Below are 25,658 nucleotides of genomic sequence, written 5' to 3'. Positions count from 1 at the left end.
CGGCAAAGCGCCCGCCTGGCAAGCGCAAGGTCGTGAGTTCGGTTCCCGGTACCGGAGAAAACAAAAAAAGAAATAAGTGTGATGGAGGCATCACTTCTTGTAGATAAGGTAATCGTGCTAAGGGTATTGTACTTGAGCTATCGTCTAGACAGTAAGAGTCAACCCCGCACAGATGGAGGAACGCTGGGGAGAGCTGCCAGCACCACGCACTTACATGCCTAGCTGAGTAAACACTGATTGAGTAAGCTGAGTTCATCAAATAAAGTGAGACAACATGCTGTCAACTTCAACAGTGTAAGAATGACAAAAACAACATAGTAAACATCATATTATTGGATCTTTTGCTAAATTACTATTTTTGGTAAACTTTTATTATTTCCAATAATGCTGGTTTGTTAAATGAAAAACTGTACAAGTATACACAGACAGAAGCATAACTATTCAGTGCCTGGCATAAAGTAAGTTCCTCTTGAAGTCATTCTGTCCTAAAAACACAGCTGTTAAGGGATTAGCAAATAACTGAGATCCAGTAGATTCTTGTTATTGACACAAGCTAACCCTCTGAATTCCTAACCTGTCCCACAGCCCCCAGCTCTTCCAGCTCTGAGGATGGGAGAATTAGACCATCAGTTCTTTAGTCTTTCAAGAGAGCTCCCTAGACAAAGAAGGGGCAGCAATCATGAACCTGCTTGAGGTTCCTCGAACGCAATGTTCTCGACCTGATTTCTTTTTTTTAGGAAGAACAGAGGAATAAGGAGCCATGGTCAAACTTTTAATTATTAAACTATGTTCTAACATGCGCTGCCCTTTGTCTTTCTGGGCACATCATTATATCTTTGAACTTGTAAAAGTCATCAACTTTGTCATTCTACCCGGATCTGTTTTCTCTTGGCTAATCCTATACAAAAAGTTAAGTGTCTTCTCTTTTACCAAACCAAAGAACATCAATTCCAAATTATTCCAGCATTGATGTAGCTACTGTATCAGCCTAAATTTAATTTAGATTTGGATTATCAAAAAAAAGACTACTATCTGCGCTCAAACTGCCAACTGCAGTACTGCCAAGAAAGTTTGACAGATGAATAACATTCAACATCAGCATGTTAACAGTTGCAGGGGGAAGAAAAAAGGTTTTGAGCTTCTAAGCTGAAAGACCAAACAGTATGAATGACGATCACTAGTTTAGTCTCAAATAGGCCGTGTAGATACCAAGGGAACAGCCATTCTAGAGACAATGTTGCTCACCAAGTAAGTGCTGTCATCACATGCACTTAGCAAAGGATATTTAAGCTTCAAACTACTTAGAGATTTTTCCCAATATAATTCTAAGCACTCAGTTTAAAATGTTCACATGGAAATTAGATGACATGAGTACCTACAATAAATAAATAAATGTCAAGACAAACCCACAAGAGGAATTAACAGGCAGACCACAAAACAATCATACTTACATTAAGTAGTAGGACACAAAATCAAGCATTTTGGCAAGGCTACTGGAAACTATAAGTACTTCATTATACATGAAAAAGAATCAAATAGAAATTCCAGAACTAAAAATTACAATAAAATTCAGAACAGGAGCGAGGGGCTATATCTGTCTGGTAGAGTGATTAGCTAGCCTACACAGGCCTTAGGTTTGATCCCCAGCATGGAAAAAAAAATAGGAATGCAGTGGATGAATTTATCAGCTGATAAGACACAGCAGAGAAGAGTAAGTAAACTGAATAATACACTAAAAGTAAATTGCCAAAATGAAAACAGAAAAGAATAAAAGATAAAAAATACAGGTAAAAAGATAAAAGATATACAGTGTATAATTGCAAAATAGGTGCAAAATAGTGTTTTAATTATTAAAAATTTATTGCAGTAAAAGACACATTAACTCCCCCTCAAAATATTTCTCCCTTGCTTCCAGCACACTTACCCCATCATAATTTTTTTTTTTTTTTTTTTTTTGAGATAGGGTTTCACTATGCAGTTCAGGCTGGCTTTGAATTCACTTTGTAGCTCGGGCTGGCCTCAAATTCACAGTGATCCTCCTGCCTCAGCATCAGAGTGCTGGGATTACAGACCCTGCACCATCACAGCTGGCCTATCCCATCACTGTTGCCACTCTCTGAAGCAGATCTGGAAGTCCTCTTTCCTGAGTGTCTTAGTTGGACTGTTAAGGCTGCCTTGATGTGCTGAATGGGTTCAAAACATTCACCTTTTATGGTTATGTTTAGTTTAAGAAAGAACCATAAATTGTGTGGTGCCAGATCCGATGAATAAAGGGAATGAAGACACACTATAATATTTTTATTTGACAGAAATTACCAGAAATGTTTGATCAGTGAAGGGCAGTCCAAAAATATATTGATTTTAAAGATATTCACATATATGGTGTTTACAAAGGCCATGCTTAAAACCTAAGTGTAGGGGCTGGGTTTGTAGTTCAGTGGTACATCTCATGCATAACATGAACAAAGTCCTTGGTTCAAAATCCAGCACCGGGGCTGGGGATTTAGCTCAGCAGCACAGCGCCTGCCTGGCAAGCGCAAGGTTATGAGTTTGATTCCCGGTCCTGGAAAAAAAAAAAAGGAAAAAAGAAAAACCAAAATCCAGCACCAAAAAATAAAGAACTAAAACCTAAGTATACAAGATAATCGAAATCAAAAGGTTGGAAAATGTATAATATGTAAATGGTAACCAAATATAAAAACTAATATTAATATCAAACAACTAAACTTTAAGGTCAATTTATTTCTGGGGATAAGGAAAATGCTTCTTTTTTTTCAACAGTAGTGTATAGCATGTTCATGGATTAAAAGTTTATTTATTGGGCCGAGTGTGGTGACACACACCTGTAATTCTAGCCCTCGGAGGCTGAGGCAGGAGGATCATTGTGAGTTCAAGGCCAGCCTGGGCTACAAAGTGAGTTCAAAACCAGTCTGAACTGCATAGTGTGACCCTGTCTCAAAAAAAATGAAAAAATAAGTTTATTTATTTTATTCTTTCCAGGTAGAGAGATAACTTCAGAGCAATCAGAGTAAAAAAAGTCCAAAAAGTATGTTTGCTTCTTGGTTTTATTATTTTTCCCCATGGAATTGAGCTGATTTTAAAATTTAGATTGAAATGCAAATCTCTGAGACTAGTGATGAAAGTTTTGAAGAAGAACAAAGTGGGCAACTTGACCAATGTATCAAAGGCTATTCTAAACCTAAGGTAACTTGCATTGTTTTGGAATTAATGTTGGTACAGGCAAGTGCAGACTAGCTGAAATGAAATAGATTAGAAACTTGGACAGTGATCTATGACAAAGTAGTTGGGGAAAAACACTACAGCAAAGACAGTTGTGGGAAATAGGAGGCCTTTTCATTTAGTACTGGGAATATTTGGTATTCATCTGTAAGAGAAATCAGTTTCTGGCATATGTATCATAGCAGGCACGGAAACTAACCCTGTGTTGATGGTAGTCCTAGAAATGAAAGGTAAATTTAAAATCTTTTAGAAGACACCATGGAAGAATATCTTCATGATCTCACGATTATAGAAAAAATTATAAAACATGATGTAAAATTCTAACCACAGAGGAAAAAAAATCAATAAACTTGAATATTTAAAAAGTAAGAATATCTTTCATCAAAATATACCACTAAGAAAGCAAAAAAGCAAATCACAGCATTTAAGAAGTTGTTTGCAGCATATATAAATAATAAAGCTCATATTCAATGAGAACAGAAAAAAGCACATCCCCCCCCCAAATTATCAATGTCTTCAAAAGAAGAAAAGCAATTTGCAGCAAGGGTGAAGAACTCAACTTAAATTGATCCTCAAAGAACCACAATTTAAAAGGTCAGTGAGATACAGTTCACACTTATCAACCTGGTAAAAACTAAAAATTCCAGTACACAGGTTGGTAAGGATGTGACAAAAAATAAACTGCTGTACACGGTGTCAAGTAAAATTTAGTACACAACTTTGGATGTAATTTTGGCTCACATAGGAAGGTTAAAATATGCATAAATATTTAGCCTATAAATCCCTGAAATACTCTAAGTGTGTTACATTGTATATACAAGAGTATTCATAAAAGCAGAATTATTTGCATTATTTAAAAAATTGGAGGCACTCAAGTACCCACCAAAAGTAGAATAGAAGAGAAAATTATGATAATGGAAGTAAATCAACTAGCACACATGCAATGGTACAGTTGGGTCTGAAAAAGCATAATATTAAGAAAAAGAAGCACGTTCTCAAAAAATCACTATGAATTCATTTATATCAAAGTTCAAAAAAGACAAAACTGTTTTAGAAACACATGCATGGTGGCACAGTCATAAATGAAAGCAAGGAAGTGATAAAGTTGGGATGTTGGTTATTTCTATAAAGGACTGATGGGCAAAGGACTGGATTCTAGCACTGTTCTTTCTGGACCTGAGTGACAGGTGTTTGTTTTGCAGGAAGTTATAATAATAATACTCTACATTTGTCCTCTGTGTATTTTTGTAATAGTCCATAACTTTAAACAACTTTTTAAAAGACGTAATTTTCTATATAAAGATAGTAAAGAACTCTTGAACTGTATGTTGCAAATGGGAAAAAAAATAGGATGTGGAAAGGGCTGTAAAACTCACTATAATTTATTTTAAAAGAAAAGAAGAAAAGGAGGGAGAACACAAGCATGTGAGAGAGAAAGAGAGGAGGGAGGAAGGGAAATTAAGGAAGGACAAGGCAGAGACAAGGAGAAGGAGGGATATAGTAAATGTGTAGAAGAATAAGGTAAACTGCCCACCCAAACCCGAGGTTTATCTATGAGCAGACAAAATAGATTGCCAGAGAGACAGGATTAAGAGAAGAATTACTATTCACCACACATCCTTTTTTGTCTTGAATTTCATACTATGTGAATATATTACCTATTCAAAATAAGTACATAAAAATACCTAAGTTTTCTAGCAACTCTAACCATGCTTGTCCACAAGAGGTCACTACTGGATGTTGTTTAATTCTAGTTCCTAGCCAGTGTAAAGTCATGCTGAATCCTTTCACCAGAAAATGAAAAGGCGCATTTATTTATGTTCTTTTATACCACATAATGTTCCAGGAAAAATTGCCACTTGCAAGTATGCACAAGAAAAAAATAATACACATTTTAAATAAAAAGAAAAAAAAAAGAGAATAGATAATATAAAGCTAGAAATTAGTTTATAGAATCATGTTACTAACCATTTCCCCTAGCGGTAATGTACAAGCTAGATTTTAAATTTTCTATTAACCAATACTTTAAAAAGGGGAAGTACCTTACTCAGGAAAATGTAAAAACGAGAAGAAAAACCACTAAGACTGCTTAGTATCTTCCTTTGGCTGTACTTTTCAAAATTTTGTTATTGCAGTGAATTCTCTTTTTAAAAAAAAAGCTGAATTGATTGTACTTTGGACTAGTGATGAGTAAAATATTACCAAGGGAAGTTAGCCCTGGCCAAACACTGAGGCTGTCTCACAAAGCCTTTGGGTAGTATATAGCCGGGAAGAAATCAGTGCAGAGGAGCGAGTGAGCCCTTCGTGACAGAAGCACCGACTGCAGAAAGCACTCTGCAGCTATGGACTCAGCTGACAATCACAGGACAAAAGTAGCGGTCATTGGCGGTGGCTTGGTAAGAATATCTGGATGTATAATTAGGGCTGATGGGATTATATTGATTCCTAGTGTGCTTGATTACTATTATTTGTCAGTTGTACAACTTGCTAGATCTTGTGAAGATTTTTCCAATGATCAGATACAACTATTTTAAATAATACTATTTTAAATTAGTTTTAATTTGTTCTTTGCCAAGAAAGATTTTTTAATGTAAATTAAATACAAAGATGTCTGTTTTCCTTCATCTTTTTGGTTTAGTATTTCTTAAAAACTCAAAATAAAATAACCTCAACTTTATTTTGTCTTCAAATCAGCTATGTTTTTAAAATTAGATATTAGTCTTTAAGTCATTTTAATCAGAACATTGGTCTCACTTTAGTTAATAGGTCAGCTTAATACCGTCCAATGAGAATAAAATGGTCACGATAAAAGATGATCTGACCAAAAAGGGTCCCAAAACGTGAAGCTAAAGTAAAAAGTCGGGCTGGGGATTTAGCTCAGTGGCAAAGCGCCTGACTGGCAAGCGCAAGGTCGTGAGTTCGGTTCCCAGTACTGGAGAAAAACCAAAAAAAAAAAAAAAAAAGTCATGTCGGATGTTCGGTAGTTATTTGCGTAGCTGGGAATAATAGTTACTTGGTTGCCTGCATTGTTTTACTGTTCTAATGCTGTATCCGGGACGGTGGAGCAAGACCCTCACTTCCTACCTGAGCAGATAAAAGTGCTGGGATTTGCCCCACACCCAAGGTGCCACTTCTTTCCGTAATTAGGACCCCAAAGCTAGTTCTCTACTGAGCATGGTACTGCCTCCAGTAAACTATGCTTCTCCTCCTCTCAGCAGAACTCCTTTTTTTTAGGATAAACATAGTTAATCTAATCACTTGTTTTTAGGCTTTGGTTAAATCATTTGCAGGGTTTTAACTCACAGGTATTCATTTGTTTACTGATTTACTTCTTCAATAAAATTGAATTAGAACCTAATGCTAGTCTGTGGAAGACATCTATATTGCCATGCAAGTATTTCTGAATTATTTAATATTACATAGAGTTAATATATAATATGCTGGTTATCTTTTGTACTGTCTTCTGTTTTGTCTTCTCCCCAAAGTGCTAGGACAGTTTCTTTAAGATATCTGATTATAAATTTCAAAATGCTAAGGCGTGTTGTCAAATGCTATGCTGGTCACCCGATATGATGTATGTTGTCATTGCTTCATACCAGGCTTCCATCCAATTCCTCCCTAGCAAAATATTGCTTAAAGGAGAATTCATGCATTCAGGAAAGGTGGCAGCAATATCTCATAAAATATCCTAGAAATCCAAGGCAGAGATAACAAAAATGTGACTGATTTGGGAAGATAGGCAAAATGTAAAATTACCCGGGGATTTCTCCCTAAGAAACACCTGAATTCTTCATCACAGAATCACTTAATGCCCGTGCCTTCAAAATAGCACAGCTCTGATTCTGAGAGTTTGTGCCTCACAACTCCAAATGATGTTGATTGAGTCATGGATTTATGGGCTCTTGATGGCACTGATGCCAATGTGGTGCCGGGTGGTGTTTCTGTCCTGTCTGCTGAGGATCGTCCCACCTCACCGCTCGCTCTTCCCATCACTTAGAGAGCAGCATTGGACAGCATGGAGGCGGGTGGAGGAAAGTCCACAGAAGGCCGGAAGCTCAGAAACGTTACTCTCTGTGGGTCTCAATTTTTACCTCTTGTTCTAAAACTAGATCCCTGAGTCCTGTAATTGTACAATTCTGCTTTCTTTTTGCACTTTCTCATTCACAGGCCTCTAGCTTTGTTCTCAACCTAGACCTTTCTAAAAACAGAAATCAAATTTTCACTTCCTCCAAAGTAAATATCCTCCACCCATATAAAGCAGCAAATATCTTAGAATCTTGGGTTGAGGTCTCTGTAGCATGTCATTTGGTTCCAGTATTTTTTTTTTTTTTTTCGGCAAATGTTTATGAGATTCACCCTAGAAAGGACATAATTACTGCTGGCCTTTCTTATTATTTCATTTTATTAGTATTAAATCTTTACTCTTGTTTTCTTTTCTTTAGGCTCTGAACCTTCTTCCATGTGAAAAGCCCTCATTAACTCCCTTTGTCTAAAACCTTCTAAAAATGGAGGGAGAATGGACTTTTGTGTGGCCATGGAAGTCATTCTGCCTTTGCTCAATGTCAAGGGACCAGTTTGATCTCACTCTGTTACTCTTCCTCAATTTCTTTTGTACTTTTGCTTGCGCTCCAATTTCTCTCATCAGACTTTCTTTTAGCCTTGGGCTTTATGTGTCTATATTTCTCTAGCATCCTTGTCTAATATTCCAACATATTTTTGCTAACCTGGTAGCAATCCCTGAAGTACCTCAGAAATCTCACTCTCATCTATATTCAGAGAACTCACTTCTCAGAGTTTTCTTCATTTGCTGCCTGGTTGAGAAGTATCTGGGATGGAACCAACAACTTCAGGCAGTCCAAAGCATGCTAACTGCCTGCAGAAAGTATGTTTTTCCTTCATTTTTATTTGGCCCATTCTCCCTTAAAACACTGTCAGATGATTTGCCCTTCTGCCCATATTCACCCACTCATCCTTCCATTCCTCTGTTCACTCTAAGAGAGCACTCACGCTCTACTGTTTATGGCAATCTAAGTTGGTGGAAGTCAACCTGAGAATGTGTACCACATGATTGTATATAATGCTAAAAATGACTTGAATATACAAACATAAGTACATTGCATGCAATTAAATATAATGCAATTATTATTTTTAAGATACTTTCTGAGAGAAATATATTCTTAGTACACTTCATTTTTTAAAGAATTCATGAAAGTAAATTTACAGTATATGATAATAATGAATATACTCAGGAAATATGAAGTAATTTAGGTATTCTTATTACAGATAGTTTATGAGACTAGCAAAAAAAAATGAGCTGGAGAAAGAGGTTAGGGTGGCATGCAGGAACTTATTCTGTCATGGTGAAAATTTGGGACTTTGTCCTGAAGACTTAAGAAGAATCAATGAAATACATTAAGATGAAAATGTACCATCTAAATTCTGTTCTAAAGATGATCAGCGCAAGTGCAGAGTGTAGTTTGAACAGACAGAGGCTGAGGAAAGAGAGGAAACTGCCGCAGTGGAGCCCATGAAAGGCATAGGGGCCATGAGCCAGTAGCTGGCTGGGAAAGAAGAGATCTGTTCTGAAAAAGATGCAGGAGAAATAATAGGCTTTGTTGCCTAATTAAGTATAAATTCTGGGTGGAAAAGACTGTTTCTTTTTATCCAAGCTATTTTAGTGGGTGAATCCAAGATGTGAAATTCAGAAAGAGGAGAAGGTTTGTGGAAAAAGAATAAAAGAGAAGGAAAAGAAGAGGGTAGAGGATGGCATATACTGAGATGGAGATGACTGTAAGGCAAGCAGGAAGACAGGTTCCATAGACAGAGGTGGCGATTAGGAGAAAGATTTAGGCTAGGAAAAAGTTATAAACAAGTTTTACTAAGAGCCCTCACTGAAAGTATGCAGGCAATTCACCTTAGCATTTAGGAATGATGAAGATCACTGCTTCTCAAGTGCAGATATTACCAACCAGAGAGTTCAGGGTAAGGTTTAAATAACAAAATAGTATATGGTCCAACATATGCAATTCTAAGGGATGTAGTAGTTGCTAACAAAGTAGGAAGACATTTTTATGTGATTATTACATTATACATAGAGTTAATTTGATTCTTATTATTATATTAATTATGTCCAAAGATCAAATTCTTGATAGGCTACATTATAGTTCCATGGCTAAATATTTGTTTTAGAGATATAAGTAAGCTTTTTAAAAGTCTTGATAACAAATTCAGAAAAATTCTTGTGATTCTGAGGGAAAAGTTGATGTTTCAGAGACAAAAGTACTTAGCATGTGTTTAACATTACATTATCAGATTAGCTTAAACTATAACATCTACATCAGACACACAAGCTTAAACATTACATGGTTTTTCTTATGAACCAAAACTATAAATAAAAATCAAAATAAAAGATAGATAATAGGAAGTAGAGAGATCTTTTTTCAGATAGGAAGGGGACCAAGAGGTGGAGGGAACAGGGAGAGAGGGAAAAAGAGAGGAGGAAAAAGAATTAAGATGTATGCCGTACATGTTCCAACTCTCCACAGTAAATGTACCGCAAACATGTACTAATAAAATATATGAAAAAACAAACAAAAATAAAACATTAAATAAAGAGGAAAAAGTACATGGATATTTGTAATCATGATCCTCCCTCCTAGAAGGATCAGCATTTATAAATTAAAGGTATAATGTACTGGTTCATTTTCTATCACTCTAACAAATATCTGAGACGCATCAGCTTATAGAGAGAGACTTATTTTGGCTTGCAGTTTTGGAGGTTCCCGTTTAGACGAGTGGCTCTGTTACTTTTAGGCCTGTGCTAGGGCAGCACATTACGGTAAGAATGCATGGCAAAGTAAAACCACTCACCTCATGGTAACTTGGAAGCAAAAAGAGGAAAAGGAAGTGGCTAGGGTCCCACAGTCCCCTTTGAGGGCACGTTCCCAGTGACCTAAAGATCTGCCACTAGGCCTCACCTCTGAAATATCCATCACCTTCCAATAAGTTCATGCTAGTGATAGAGAATTTACCACACAGGCCCTTGGAAGGCATTCCAGATCCAAACTCTAGCATGCAGATTTCTCATGATCATTGGATAGCTGAGTAATCACTGCTGGAGTTGTAACACAGGAGCCAACAAAAAACCACCGGCTAAACACGTGAGAAACATGCCTCTACATTTACATAAAATACATGTTTAAATGATGTTTTAATTGGTGAGGATTAGTATAAGACTAAGATGGGGGTCAAAGCACAAGACCTGTAAAGAAGGAAGTATGAAGAGAAGAAAGACAAGAAATGGGAAATGATAAATTGGTGAAGTTTATAATTGTGCAACATGGAAACTTCTTGGAGCTCATCTGACACACAGTCATGCTAATTCAATTGTTAGGAGAACTTTTAATTTGCAAATTATTTTGTGATCAGAGTAGTTTAAGGCTTGGTACCTTATTTGGTATTTTAAACACATACCTAAACTTTTCATAACTGTACATATTTTGGGTGGAAATTGTCTTCATGAAATCTGGCTGATAAGTGTCAAATCTTGGAAATCTTGGGCTGGAGATTTAGCTCAGCGGCAAAAGCGCCTGCCTGGCAAGCGCAAGGTCGTGAGTTCGGTTCCCAGTACCGGAGAAAAAGCAAAAAAAAAAAAAAAAAATCTTGGAAATCTTCTCACAGGTGTCAGATCTTGCCCAATTTCTCCCCTCCTCCCCACCTGCTTCCCCATTTACAGGCAGGAACCAGCTGTGCCTTAACCAAGTCTGTGGTGGGGTTAGAATTGTTGCACACCATGTTTCCTCTTACCTCCTTTTGCTTATACTGGGACTTGGTGCTTTTCACTTGTGATGTTGCTGGTATAATCATATTATTGCATTTTATTATATGAAGTTGCCCAGCTTATTTATTTTTCCTTAGTAATGGCCATCTGAGTCATATGCAGAATATTTTCTGGCTTACCTAGTTGTGAAAGGGGCCTCTCTGAACATTCTTGCACATGCTCCCTGGGGCCCGCAGAATAATCTCTTGTTTAGATGCATAAAGAATTTCTGGCTTGTGGGATATGAACATATTTAAGTTGACAAGATAAATAATACAGAAGAGATCCCATTGGTCCTTATCCTTTCTAGCACTTAATATTTTCATGAACTAATAGACTAATGCATTTAATCCTATTGTGTGTACACTATCTGAGCTTCCTTCTTTTCCTACTTTGCTATGAGAAACCACAAAAGCACCTCAACTGCAAACATGTGAGAAGTGTTGGAGAGGATCGGATCGTACCTGCCAAGCCTAGAAGAGACTCCAAAGGGCCAATCAGTGTGTCACAGAGTGCTCTTCAGTAATCAGGAGCATAGGGACACAGACTGGTCGGTAGGGAAAAGATAGGACAAAGGCCTCATTGAGCTTTGTTAAGATTAATAAGGAAACTTACGAAAAGCAGTTTCTTCACAGGTAGCCTCTGCGGTTAGGATAATTAGAAAGACAAAGGAGGGAAGAGCTAGCTAGATTTGAGAGAGGCGCCAGGCCACACAATTTGGAGGAAAGCCAGCTCCCCTCACCCACCTGACAAAATGCAAGGGCATAAGAGACAGCCTCCTAACGACTCTTATTTAGTAGATAAGACACACAGGCACACATGCACACAAACACCTGCGCATACATACACGTATGTAGGTTCTTACTTTAACATCAATATAATATTACGCCAGATACACACAACTAGATGTTCCCTTTGCTTAATCATTAAGTAAGCTGCCTTCCTAATAGGCCCTCCCCCTTCGCTTTACAAAAGGACAAAAAAATGGCCAAAAGAAATATAGGACAGATCAGTTATCAGCTAGCACCTGGGGAACGGGAAAGACATGAGTCCCCAGTAAAAGGAGCCAAGAACAAGCTCCTGGGCGTTCAGCTCTAACGTCGCCTACCACTTCTCGATAGTTGTCTATCCTCTTTCTTTTCCATCTTGTTTTCCCAAATCATCTTTTGTTATACTAAACTTTGCCTTTTTTTTTTAGTTCTTTACTGGCTCCAGGTTTAGGATTGCAGGGAGCTGCAGTTTCAGCAGAGCAGTGGTGTGGTGTGACATAGCTTGAAAAGTTGTCCAACCCTGGACCTAACAGAACATGTAATTTAAAGCCACACTCCTTCTACCTGACCCGCTCTCCCTCCACAGCATTAAAAAATTTGAGAACACCGAGTACTGGCGAAGACGAACCCTCAGAAACCATGGGTAGGGAATTCTGAAACCTTGTGGCGTAAAGATGAACAGCACGTAGACCTTTGACCAGAGATTCCACTTACACATATAAAACCCTAAAGAAAATCATCACATAGGTATAAGGACACAAGTACAAAAATGCACTTTGAAATATGTTGTTAGTCATATTCTCACACCAGGAGCAGCTCAAACGTTCTTAGGCAGTAGAAGGGATAATCTGCGATATTTCCTACAGTGAAGAATCATATCATAACAAAAATGGGTGACTTGAAGTTTACATGTGATCATATGAATGAATCTCATACATATAATGTGGTAAAGAAGCAAGATACATGGGCTAGGGGTATAGCTCAGTGGCGTAAGTGCCTGCCTGGCAAGCTCAAGGTCGTGAGTTTGATCCCTGGTAACCCCCCTCAAAAAAAAGAAGCAAGATACAAAAAATTATATATATATATATATAATGTATGGTTCAAAAACAACCAAATTTGAATTATGTTGCTTAGAGATATGTACCTAAGTGGCAAAACTATGACTAAGTAAGGATAGGTTATCACAAAAGTCAATAATGTTTATTTGAGGTGAGGAGTAGTCTCTATAATTAGATGGAAGTAGGAGTGCTTAAATGAACTGGCAGTTTTATTTTTTGACCTGAATAGTGATTATCAGGGTTATAATGTTATAAAGATTTAATTATTCTTTAATAGTTAAATATTCTTTAATTATTCTGTAAACGGTACCTATGTTTTACGTTCTCTCTGCAAAAGAGTTATACCTCACTATAAAGAAATTGAAAAGAGAAATCTGAGAGCAGTGACACACACCTGCAGTCTCAGCTACTGGGCAGTCTGGGGGAAGAGGATCCCAAATTTGAGGCCAGACTGGACAATTTAGTGAGTTAGTGTCTCAAAATAAAATTTTTAAAGGGCTGGTGATATGGCTCAGAGGCAAAATTTTGCTGTGTTCAATCTATAATACAAGGGGTGAGGGAGAGAAACCAAGAAAATAAAACCACTTCTAAAATTATACCACTTTGTCTTAAATTAACCTTACTATTTTTACAACTGGTACTTTCCAGCAGTGACTAAATCAGTGTAACAAAAGATACTAGTAACGTACAACCACAGACAATATTGAATTTTGCCTTGAATTCCTCTGTGTGTGGAATCAGATGAGCATGTGAAAAACATTGTTTTGATTCCTAGGTTGGAGCATTAAACGCATGCTTCCTTGCAAAAAGAAACTTCCAAGTGGATTTATATGAAGCTAGGGAAGGTAAGTCGATGATAAATATTGTGAAATGTAATTCTGAGTTTTTGACATCTTTCTTAGATTTTCTGAATAAAATATTTTAATAAGAAATTTAAAAAGTGATTTTTTTAAACCTCAATGATCTACATATTAATTTTATGCTAATTTACTATTAGTGCTTTCTTTAGAAGAGTTAATGAGTCTCAATATAGTTCTGATGCAACAACTTTTCAAATACAGTAATACGCTCATCTTATATTAGAATATAAGGAGTTGTGTCTAACATGAAGCCCGTTTCCAATATCTTAGATATCCGAGTGGCTAAATCTGCACATGGAAGAAGCATTAACTTGGCCCTTTCTTATAGAGGACGACAAGCATTAAAAGCCATTGGCCTGGAGGACCAGGTACCTTGTTTATGTATTTTCTTAATAGAGGATAATATCTGATGGTTTTCACAATTTTGTGGTCTAGATTTTATCTTGGTTTAAAGTACCATTTAATGCTAAGGACCTCTGCACACAAAAAAATCATCCCACAAAGGCTTTCAAAATTCAAAATTTGACAAGAGCAGGCATATTTGACTACTGCACCAGGAAGACTTGAGGTCAAAGAGCTGGGGACTACAACCCCACCTGAAGGAAACTTCTGACTCTGGGTTCTCCTGGGATGGCAGACCTCTGCCTGTGGAAAGAGGAGGTCATCCAAAATGAGAAACGGTGGATGTATTTCCTGCTTTTTTTTTTTTTGGTCTCTTTGAGACAGGGTCTTGCTATGCAGCTGAGGCTGGACTTGAGCTCACTTTGTAGCCCAGGCTGACCTTGAACTCACAGTGATCCTCCTGCCTCAGCCTCCTGAGTACTGGGATTACAGGCATGCACACCTCTACTCCAAAAGTCCTCTGAATGTAGAAAGCTTTTCATCACTCATTTGGCACCAAAACTTGAACTGACATGAGACTATTTTTTTTATAGTCTATTTTTTCAAAATTCCATTTGGTATAGTTGTGTTTTACTGCAGCAATACTGTTCTTGATTAGAAGGTGGTACCCCAGACCTCCTGGTGTTATGAGATTGTTACCATCTATGTACTCTACTCTCTGCCTAAAACTTGAAAAATTCTGAATTTTGAAACCATCAAGCCCCTCAGGCTTGGATAACAGACTGTGTGCCTAGGGTAAATTTTCCTCAGATGGGCTTAATGTTATAGGACAACCATGTAGCTTGGAAATGTAAACAAAAGTAGTATAATTTTCTTGATATTACATTCGCTGAAAAAACATGTTTTTTTGTGGTGTTGGTGATCAAACCTAGGGCTTTGTGGGCACTTTACATCTTCATTTTAGCACTGTGTCTTTGAACTGATAATGTTAGTAAATATGAGTGCTGCTTACACCCCTGCTGTTCTCCAAACAGCTGCAAGTTTATGTAAGAAAAGAGTTTGCACAGAATTTTAGGGGTCCTCAGTTTTACTCCTCACGGTGTCCCTTCTCGTCAATCAGAGAAAAATTACCCTCTCTAACAATAAACCATTTTCTCTAATTTTCAAAACTGCTTTAGGTTAGATAAACATTAAATCAATTTCAAGATCTAACCTCAAGAAAAAACCTAAGAATGTCAGAAATACTACTCTCACTGCATGTGTTTTCACCATACTAAGTTTAGAGGATCCTTTACAATTTTTAAAAATTTTTTGGAAAATATTTGAAAATCACATTTACTTTTATTTATTTATTCAGTGGTGTTACAAATTTTAACTTAAACACTCTGAAAACAATAAGCTAAAAAAAATAAAGCCTGACAAGCTCTCTGAATTTACAAGATTGCAGGTAATGGTCACAGACCAGTTTCACAACTGCCTCAAAGATGTGCTTGCTTACCCATGTCTGGTAAGCTGAGCGATGACTTTGAAGATTACAATATGTAATACAACAACCATTGTTAATTTCCTATCATTGAGTTTTGAAATTCTGTATCGCTTTTGTTGTTTTGTTCTTGTCTTTGTTCTTATTATTTTGTTTTTGTTCTTTTCTCTTTAAAATTAAAAAAAAATGTGCAGTACAGCAATTACATGCAAGGATTATGTTTTTAAAAATCTGTATAGCAACACTGAACTATTTCCCAGAGGTTTTCACATCCACCAGATACTTTGACCTGAAGACGTGTTGGACAGACTCCTCTGCTCCGTATCACTAGCAGTACAACTTGGGATCTAAAATGGTGGTCTAAATTATTTTATATTGTGTGGCAAAAATGAGGCCTGACATGCACAGGACAATGAAATAAGAGATTCTTTAGCAAACGCCTGTCCTACTAAAAATCACATTTTAGAACCACTATCTGTCTTCATTTACAGCATCAGGTTATAGCAATTGAAATAATTTTTTCTGGTTTCGTTTCAGATTGTCTCCCAAGGTGTTCCTCTGAGAGGAAGAATGATTCATTCTCTTTCGGGAAAAAAATCTGCACTTCCCTATGGAACAAAGTATCAGGTAGGTCTACCTTGGAGATAAGTGTTTGTGAGCTGATTATAAGTAAATCTGATGTCTGGAATTGCTGTTTGCTTGTGGGCGGCTCCCTTCCTCTGTAGCCCTCCCTTTGACATTGGCTGCCTCAGAGTAGACCTCAAGGACAAGCAGTAGCAGCAAGTTAACTCAGGCTATGTTCAAAAGAGACTTCAGCTCATAATACACAGTAAAAAGAGTTAGTTATTATTACTGTTTTCACTATGCAGCCATTTCTTGCCTCTGTGTCTTGCTCCTGCTGCCCAGCTGCTTGGGATGCACTTTCCTCCCAGTTCCTTTTTAACTAGAGAAAATTACCCTGTTATTTGTTATCACACATAATGTACAACAACAACTCCACAGGGTGTTATGGTGTCATTGCCTTCCCCTAACCCTCTTGCCCAAAATTTGCTTATAATAGAATGTATAGAACGCACCAGACGTGTTTTCAGTACTCCATAATTTCTAGTACAACAGAGGCCAGATGGTGATTATGAAACAAAATTCATTACCCAATTTTGTATTTTTCTTATCTCTCATACAGTTGCAAATGTAACTGGGGAAAATATGTATTTTCATCTGATTATACCTGCCAAGTTTTTTGCTTGAGATAGAATGAAGGCCCCAAACCTCCACCAACAAGTAGCAAATTCCAAATTGCTCTGTTTTTATCCAGAAATGCCTTATTAAATGCAGAGCCTGAGTGAGGGTCACTGTGAACAGAGCTGCTGTTGTGGGTAGATCCGTGTTTCTCAGATTCACCTGAGAATTTGTTGAAATGTGGAATCTGGTTTGGCAGGGTTGGGTGGAGGCCGAGGTTCTGGGTTTCTAACAAGCTCCAGGGAGGCTCTTGTGCTTTTGGTCCGTGAGCCACACTGTGATTAGCCTGAGATAAAACACACACACACATATATATATATTCATGACAACAAAGTCTTTGGGGACCTTGTGATGATAAGTGTGGCTAAATAGGAAAACATTTCAATAGTTAAGGACTTTGTAATAAAGCAGGATCAAAATTTTAATGAGGGGCGTTTGGAAAAATAGTAAACTGCTTGTTTTGGCATTATAAAGACGTAGGTTCTGAGTCTTAATCCATGTACTTCACAGGGGGAAGGGGAAAAGAAAGGCTCCTTAGTCATCCTTTGTGAGATAAACATCTTTAGCTAACTGACATATCTTATTTAGTTAGCTCCAAATTGAGTTAGGATCTGTAGAAAAGACAAAAAAGCCATCTCTTCTTAACAGGCAAGTTGAGTTTACACCTGCAGATTAAGTATTAGGCCTGTATATTAAATGCATTACTCCAGTAAACAATAATTGTTTGTGCTCTACCATGTTACTTGCTGAGGACAGAAAAGAGGCCAACCTGGTAGGGATAGACAACCTTCAGGTTCAGCACGAGAAGTCTTCAGTTGAGTGATGTGGACAAGATATACTAGAATGGCTCAGAGACGGAGGATAGTTTCCATTTTCAGTGATTTCTCAGAGAAAATGAGATTTAAGTCTCAGGCTCAAAGAGCTGCCTGGGGAACACGGCGGGGGGCTGGTGGGAATAAGGTAGGTTTCCTCTCAGACAGCTTGAGAGTGTTCCTGAAGTCCTACACAGCACAACTCATACTTGTGCTGCTGTTCTTTACTAAACTGAGAGTGATTCATAACATTCACAGAATGTGCTGAGGAAGACCAAATCATCACAGTTAGAGATCCTCTCCAGGGCCCAAGCCAGTCACACATCAAAAGCTAGAAGATATTGCTCAAGTGGCAGAGAAGCTAGATGAGGAGAGTGACTTGGACCTAAGGACAGAAAGTGGCTTCTTCACTGACATTCCTGCGTGCCTGTGAGAGAGAGAGGGAGGAAGGAGGGGGAGAGAGAGAGAGATTCTTGGTGGAAATTCCCCATCTGGGAGACTTCACTACATTACAAAAGGAAGGAAATTGCCCACCCCACCCCCACCCTCGTGCTCTTGCTGTTTCTCAGTTCTTAAGAACTGAGTGCTTGCAAATTTACAGCCACCCCCATTCTTTAGTTTTTACATCATTACATTTTCAGTGCAGTCAGAGAACTCAGAAAATAACAAATGCGGGGCTGGGGATTTAGCTCAGGGGCAAAAGCGCCTGCCTGGCAAGCGCAAGATCATGAGTTCGGTTGCCGGTACCGGAGAAAAACCAAAAAAAAAAACAAATGCTGGCAAGGATGTGGGGAAAAGGTTCTGTACTGTGGTGGAAATGTAAACTAGTACAACCACTACGAAAATCAGTACGGAGAATCCTCAAAAAACTTAAAGTAGAAATTCCATTTGATCTAGCTGTATCTTTCTTGGGTATTTTCCTGAAAAAGTTGTAGATATCACATTACACTGATACATGCATACCATGTTTATAACAGTGCAGTTCACAATAGCTTCATTATAGAAAGAGCCTAGATGTCTTTAAACAGCTAAATGAGCTAAGAAAGTGTGGTATAAATATATAAGGGAGCATTGCTTAGCCATAAAGAAAGATAAATTTGAATCATTTGTAGGAAAATAGATGGATCTTGAGACCATAATGTTAAGCAAAATAAATTAGATTCAGAAGGATAAATATTCCATGGTTTCTTTTATATAAGAAATCCAAACTATAAATAATAGAAAAGTAAAATAAAGAACAGGATGGTAGGAAACAGGGAGATAGACTTTTCTGAGACAGGGAAGGGGATCTAAAAAAGGGGGAAGAGGTTGGGAGAGGAAATACAAAATGATCAAGATCCAATATGTATGTCCCAATTGGCATAAATGAAAATAATTTTTATGTGTTGCAAACATTTACCAATAAAAATCAAAGAAACAAATAAAAAAACTAAGCTTGTAACTTTCTGCTGAGTAATAAATAATTTCTGCTACTGATTGACTCACAATTGCCTGTCCATTCCCCAGAAATAATATCTGTTCTGGTTTTTTTTTTTTTTGCAGTATATTCTTTCTATAAGCAGAGAAAATTTAAACAAGAGTTTATTGAATGGTAAGTCCAATGCTTTTATTCACTAGTTTGAGTAAAGCACATGGGACTCATTTTATCATATGATTTATTTGGATTTGCTCACTTTTCTTTTTATGGCTTATAAAGGGTAGAACTATATACATTACAAAGTCCCTGAGCAGCAGTAATAGTGCCTCCCGTATACCTTTTGCATCTTATCAATTATCTACATGAAAATCCCATGTTTGTCGGTCATGTATTGAATGCCTCTCACATCTCTGGCACTGGAATGAATGTGTATCCACTTGATGAACTCATAGTCTAGTGGAACAGCAGATATAGTCAGACAATTTGCAAAGTGGCAATTAGATGTGCATTTCCAAAAGACGAGCAGCAGCAGTGTGGTGGATGAGAGAGAGTTGTGATCTTGAGTGCACTGCTACAATCCCTGTGTGCAAAAATAAAACCCTGGCTAAAGTTATAGTGACATGGTAGGAGAGGAGCATGTAGGTTCATATTTGTAGAAGACCAAATATACAGGGATTGAGAGAGTTGAAAAAGAGGAAGATGTGAAAAATAACCTTGAATAATAAAAATGCCTACACACAAACAGAAAAGCCAATGGACTGTAAGTTAAATCTGTAGTTTGCATAACCAATCACACTCTGTGAGCCTTTCAGCTACACTAACTGTAACCCTAACTCATACTAACTTCTTCTCTTCAGCATTGGTACTAAACAGGCTCACTGCCAGCAAAGTATGCTTCTCAAGTAGTTCTAGCTTTTAAGCCAAGCCCTTTTGATGCAGCTGTGCAGCTCTGCTCTGTGGAGAGTACTGCTCCCACACGACTCATCTTTATTTCCCCATAATCCCCTCACAGGGTCAGTTTACAGTGTGTCAGTTGGATGGAATTGAATGGAGTTTGACTGAACTGAGTTGAACAAATTGGGTTGAACTGAGAGGCGGAGGTCATGGGAAAGTCACTCCAGCTGATTTCCTGTGGACATAGGACATAGGGCTTCAAATTATCCTGAATTCCATTTACTTATAGTTATGTTTGGAAGACTATCTTTTAGACAGGTAGATGCATGAGTTGGGACCAGTTTACTAGCTGTATTCATGTTGTCCCTAAGAAAGTAAATGATACAAGCCACCTTTCAGGTCGGCAGCATGGCATATAAAATAACTCTTTGTATAACATCTTCTGGGTTTTCTAATGTAAAAATAACAGCAAACATTCAGTGAAGCACCAAGCACTGTAAGAAGTAGTTTATATGTGTTTTACAAACTCTCCCAACAACTATATGAAGTGGGAATTATTTTCATCGCAGGTTTAGGGTTACTGGCTACTAAGAGATCTTAGAGGACACTATGAATAATGTAGAATCTGGATTTGAACTTAAGTCTGTTTATTCCAAAGTCTGTGCTTTTAACTGCTTGGTTTTTTTGCCTCCAATATTATATATGAAACACCTGCAAATACTAAGGAGCTAAAACATGAGAAAAGTACAATTAATATTGTACACATTTCCCTAATTGTTGTCCATGTGTCATGCATAGCACACAGTTTAATGAAGATGTAAATATGTTAATAAAATGAATGCTGAATCTCTTGACTCAAACTTTGTTTGGCGTATAAGGTCCATCATTCCTTTATAAGCCAGCAAGTGTGTGAGTCACTCATTCCACATTTTCAGCATGTTCAGCCAATTTTAAATGCTCATTTCTCTCTACACAAATGCCTCTTGGAAAACACATTAGTTAATTATATCTCTGCATGAGCATTTATGTGGGATTGATTTGATTCATTATTCTATGTAAGTTGATACTTGTTAAAGAAAATAAGTCAGAAAAGAATATTTGGCCAAATTACTTTGGTCATCCTGCATTAGATCAATTTGGGAGGGGAAAGAAAGAGAATGGAAAAAATTAAGAGGTGCTATGTACACATACCAACACCCCGCAATGAATGTGATCATCATGTACTACATACATGTACCAAGAAAGAATACAAATTGAAAAAAATAATTAAAAGTCTTTGTTCAGTCCTTCGCAAGACCTTTATTATACTAGTCTGCACTGTGGGCCTTGTAAAGCAGGCTTGTCCAGCATGAGGTCACAATACCAGCTAGATGTGTACTTTTCAATTTTATATTAACCGTGTTAAAAAAAAAACTAGAAAAGAGTCATGTAAATTTTACTGCACCTAATGTACGATTCTAAAGTATGAAAAATATTGCTATTTCAACAAGTAACCAATAAAGTTATTCATGATATAATTTTATTGTTTACTATGTATATAAAGTTTGCTCAAAATTGTCAAAATCCAAAGTGTGCCATACATGTCAATATTAGCAAATTTTCTAGCCCTGGACAGCCACCTGTGGTTGGGGACTAGGATCCCAGAGCTCAAGCGAACTAGGATATTCAGTATTTCTCTCTCTCTCTCTCTCTTTCTCTCTCTCTCTCTCCCTCTTTGACCATAGGACAGATTTTAAGGATGTGTTTCAAAGAATATCAGTTGTGGAAAACTCTTTGGGACATAAAACTATACACTTATGCAAAAAGTTAAATTAGTTAAAAAGTTTATTCTACAAATACATTTTGTATTTTATAAAAATACCCATAGTGAAGCAGTTAAACTTATTTCTGCAAAGTTCTTTGCAAAAATATTTCTGATGTGTATCTAAGTTTCTTTGGCTTATCATGTCTCAAATTTCAATATTCTGAGACTTCCAATACCATATTCAGGACTCCAGCAACTTCCAAACTCTGAATCAAGCTCAAATAAAAGAAGATGAAGCCAAGGTGAGAAGGAGAACTAAGTCCATTTATGAATATTAAGTTGGAAGTCAGAAGCCTTGGCTTGTTTTCTTTAATTTTTTCAAAATTCAGTATTTCTTAATTTAATTTTTAACATACATAATCAAATGTATACAACCTGAGAAGTTTGGTCTTTGATTTTTTATACATTATGTGACCCCAGAGATTTAATTTTTCCTTCCAGGGTCTTGATTATTCTGTTGTAAAATGAAGGGTTTTGATCTCCCTCAGCTCCAAGGTCTATTCCAGTTCTAACACCTGTCCTGTGATTAGTAACTTTTCTTAAATAATAAATAGCCTGTAGTTATAGATCTCTATAACAATTAATAGGGACAAAACTTGTATTTTACTACTATAATAAAGTGATTAATAGTGCAAGAAATGAAATTCATTCAATTCCATACATTGCTAGAAGCAAATCAGAAAACCACTATCAGAACTTAGTTTTATTCAGTGAGATATCTCAAATGTTCTTATCCCTCCCCTTCCAGGGTTTCTAGGAAGACTTAGTATTGCTACTCTATACTTGGGACAGTTTGAGCCAGAGGTCTAGAGGGCTTGCTAAAAAGAGACATAGAGGCATGCATTATATGAGGAGAGAAATTTGTCTGAATATTTTCAAGCATAAAAAAAGCCTTAAGTTAAAGACAAGTTTTGAAATATGTGCAACCTCTTTCTTTCCAAGGCTACTAAAAATTACAAGGATGCAAGAGTTTGTCCAAGGTAATTAGTTGGATAACTGATTTTTATTCCTCTGTTTTATTTTTAAAAATATGCTAGACCATTTGCCAAACAATTGTCAAATTTCAATTTTACAAACCCATTTTATATTGTTAAGAATAAATATCTCTATATAACAGCGCTCCAAGACATTGACTAATATTTCAACCTGATCAAGTGAAACCAGCATTGGAATTTCATTTCTATTTGCCTTCTTTGTGCTTCCTCAGCTGTTGAGAAATACCCCAATGTGAAGGCGCACTTTGGCCACAGGCTGTTGAAATGTAATCCTGAAGAAGGAGTGATCACAGTGCTTGGGTAATCATGGGTCAGGCTTTGGCTTCCGAGATGAAGGCTTAGGGTGGAGAAGTGCATATGTAAACTTTGTTCTTTAGCTCTTTTGAAAGATATAACTGATAACGGAAAGGGTATCCTAGATTCAGAGAATTTTAGATTGAAAATTAGCCCTGAATGCTTTCCTGTGGACATAATGCCTGTGATTCCTCTTAATGTTCATGCTATCTCACCTTCCCAAATTATCTGAGACTGGTGATCATGCTCAGTCTCACATTCTTTCATCCCTTGAAATTAGTGGCCCTCCCTTGCCCAGATCTCTCTGTCTTCTGTCCCTCCTTGGCTGGTTCTACTTCCTGTCAGATGCCATGTCTCATATCTGAGTCTTGGGATACGACATGGATTCCCAATCAATCAATGTTAATTTCCTGATTATAGGAACATCTTACTGTTATCTCAAACTGCCCACTGAGTTTTCATAAACTACTACTTCATACTTAATCCTCCTAGTGGAAAAATCAACTTTCTCCCTTTTGCCTGAATAACACATTTAAACCTTTAATCTTTGTGCCCAAAATTCTCTTCATCTCCTCGCTCCTTCCCCTCCACACACTGTACAGCTGGCCAGTCATGTCTGTGGGGTCCTCACCCATAGACTCAGCCAACCTTAGATCAAAACTATTTTTAATTCCATCTGTATTGAATATGTACAGAATATTCCTCACCATTATTCTCTAGACAACACAGTATACCAACTATTTATATAGCATTTATATTTTATTAGGCATTATAAGTAATTTAAAGATAAAATATATGGGAGGATATGCATAGGTTATACACAAACACTACACTATTTTATATTAGGGAATTCAGCATCCACAGATTCTGATGTCCTGGATCCACTCCTGGAGAATAAGGGACAATAAGTATTCTTTTCTCGAGCTTATCTTCTGATACCCTTTGCTCAAACCAAACTTGTTGTTCCTCAGAAAATCTGGTCACATTCCTACATTTTATCATTCATTCACTCATACATTTGGAGTATAGGAATGACTGTTCATTCATACACTGGGGATACCTTTCTCTTCTCTCAAAATTTCTCCTCCTTCATATGAGAGCTCAGCTCTTTGCTACAAGTCTATAGCATAGTGTGTCTTTATTAATCAGCATGGTTATATATCATTCTCATTCTCATAAGCAAAACTGTTACTGGGACGAGTATTTTCACCTTAATTTTATGTCTATTGACTCAAAGCTCAAAGACATGTAAAAGTGAGTTTTCTGGTTACCCACTGAGCCACTCCTTTTCGTACCAAAGTCAAAATATATCATCATATCTGTACTAGATTTCTTGGCTTGCTTGTTGGATGATTCATTCTATTTTTCAGAGCTGACAAAGTTCCCAAAGATGTCACATGTAACCTCATTGTAGGATGTGATGGAGCTTATTCAACTGTCAGAAATCACCTCATGAAGAAGCCCCGCTTTGATTACAGTCAACATTACATTCCTCATGGGTACATGGAGTTGACTATTTCACCTAAGAATGGGGATGTGAGTTCTTTCCCTTTCCACTGCCCTCCCCCACAGGACTGTAGAAGTGTAATCTTGTGCAATGTTTCTCAGTGGCATGTCTTGATCAATTTGGTGTTCCACCAAAAAAACTTTGTAATTGATAGTAGGTCAGATATACAACTTTCCCTTCAGTAATATCACTCCCTAACCTTTTGGTATGTTTTCTTAAGAGGAAGAGAAAGGAGGAAAACACACAATGGATTTATGTTACATCACAATATCATTTGTCTATGTGCTCTTGGAAGGAAAAAGAAGGTTGAGAATTGTATTAGCTAGATTTCCTGTCACTGGAACACAGTGCTCAGCACTTACAAATTTAAAGGAGTAGAGGTTTAATTTGGCTAATGGTTTCAGGGGATTCACTCCATGGTTGGCAGGCTCCAAAGCAGAAACATCCTGGTGGAGTGCATGGCAGAGCAAAGCTGCTTAGTTTATAGTGGCCAGGAAGCAGAGCAAGGGAACAGTTCCAGAGAGGAAGAGAGGAGAGACCAGATACAGGCTCCAAGGTCATGTCTCTATGACCCATCCAGACACACCCAGAAATGTGCCTTACTGATCTCCTGGGTGAATCTCAAAACCCATTAAAATGACACTCTACCTTTACTCTTGCAGAAATCAATTTTCCAGTATACTAATAATCCAGAGTTCTTATAACCATAATGAAGTCAGATAGCATTTAAATAATTAATCAAATAAAATGCCTAATGATTTGCTATAAAGAGATTTCCATTGCATTTTCCTCATTCTCTGATTACACTGATATATGACACCAGAGGCAAATAAATGGTTATCTCCCAAACTATTTTAATCAGAAGTGTTGACCTTTACTATTGAAGTAAATGGCTCTTTTAGGATCCTCCACCTGGCTCCGCAAATTCTCCTGTGCCAGAAGCCACTGCCCTTCTCTTCTTTTCCTCTGCACTCTCCCCTTCTACACCAGTCCTTTTTCTGACCTACCCCAGCCCCACAAGAACTTACTTGTCAACCTTTTATTTCCTGTACTTTCCATGACTTACATTTTTGTTAAAATGAAGTTGCCTGGTCTTTCACATGTATCCATCTTGCCTAATCCAC

At 37.3% G+C, this 25,658-nt stretch overlaps 1 protein-coding gene across 1 annotated transcript in view; it reads left to right on the top strand.

The window, feature by feature from the left end:
- The first annotated feature begins 5,328 nt into the window (after positions 1-5,328).
- The window catches only part of Kmo (kynurenine 3-monooxygenase (kynurenine 3-hydroxylase)), a 31,080-nt gene continuing 10,750 nt past the window's right edge, over positions 5,329-25,658 (top strand). The window contains 7 exon segments of the mRNA XM_005374821.2: positions 5,329-5,636; positions 13,663-13,732; positions 14,018-14,115; positions 16,110-16,199; positions 19,166-19,214; positions 22,946-23,033; positions 24,398-24,563. Of these exon segments, the coding sequence (XP_005374878.2) occupies positions 5,583-5,636; positions 13,663-13,732; positions 14,018-14,115; positions 16,110-16,199; positions 19,166-19,214; positions 22,946-23,033; positions 24,398-24,563 (615 nt within the window). The 5' untranslated portion in view covers positions 5,329-5,582.

Source organism: Chinchilla lanigera, unplaced genomic scaffold (assembly GCF_000276665.1).
Source record: "Chinchilla lanigera isolate Chin_1 unplaced genomic scaffold, ChiLan1.0 scaffold00005, whole genome shotgun sequence".
NCBI lineage: Eukaryota > Metazoa > Chordata > Mammalia > Rodentia > Chinchillidae > Chinchilla > Chinchilla lanigera.
The sequence above is the reverse complement of the archived record's forward strand: the minus strand, read 5'-3'. Positions and strand labels throughout refer to the sequence as shown.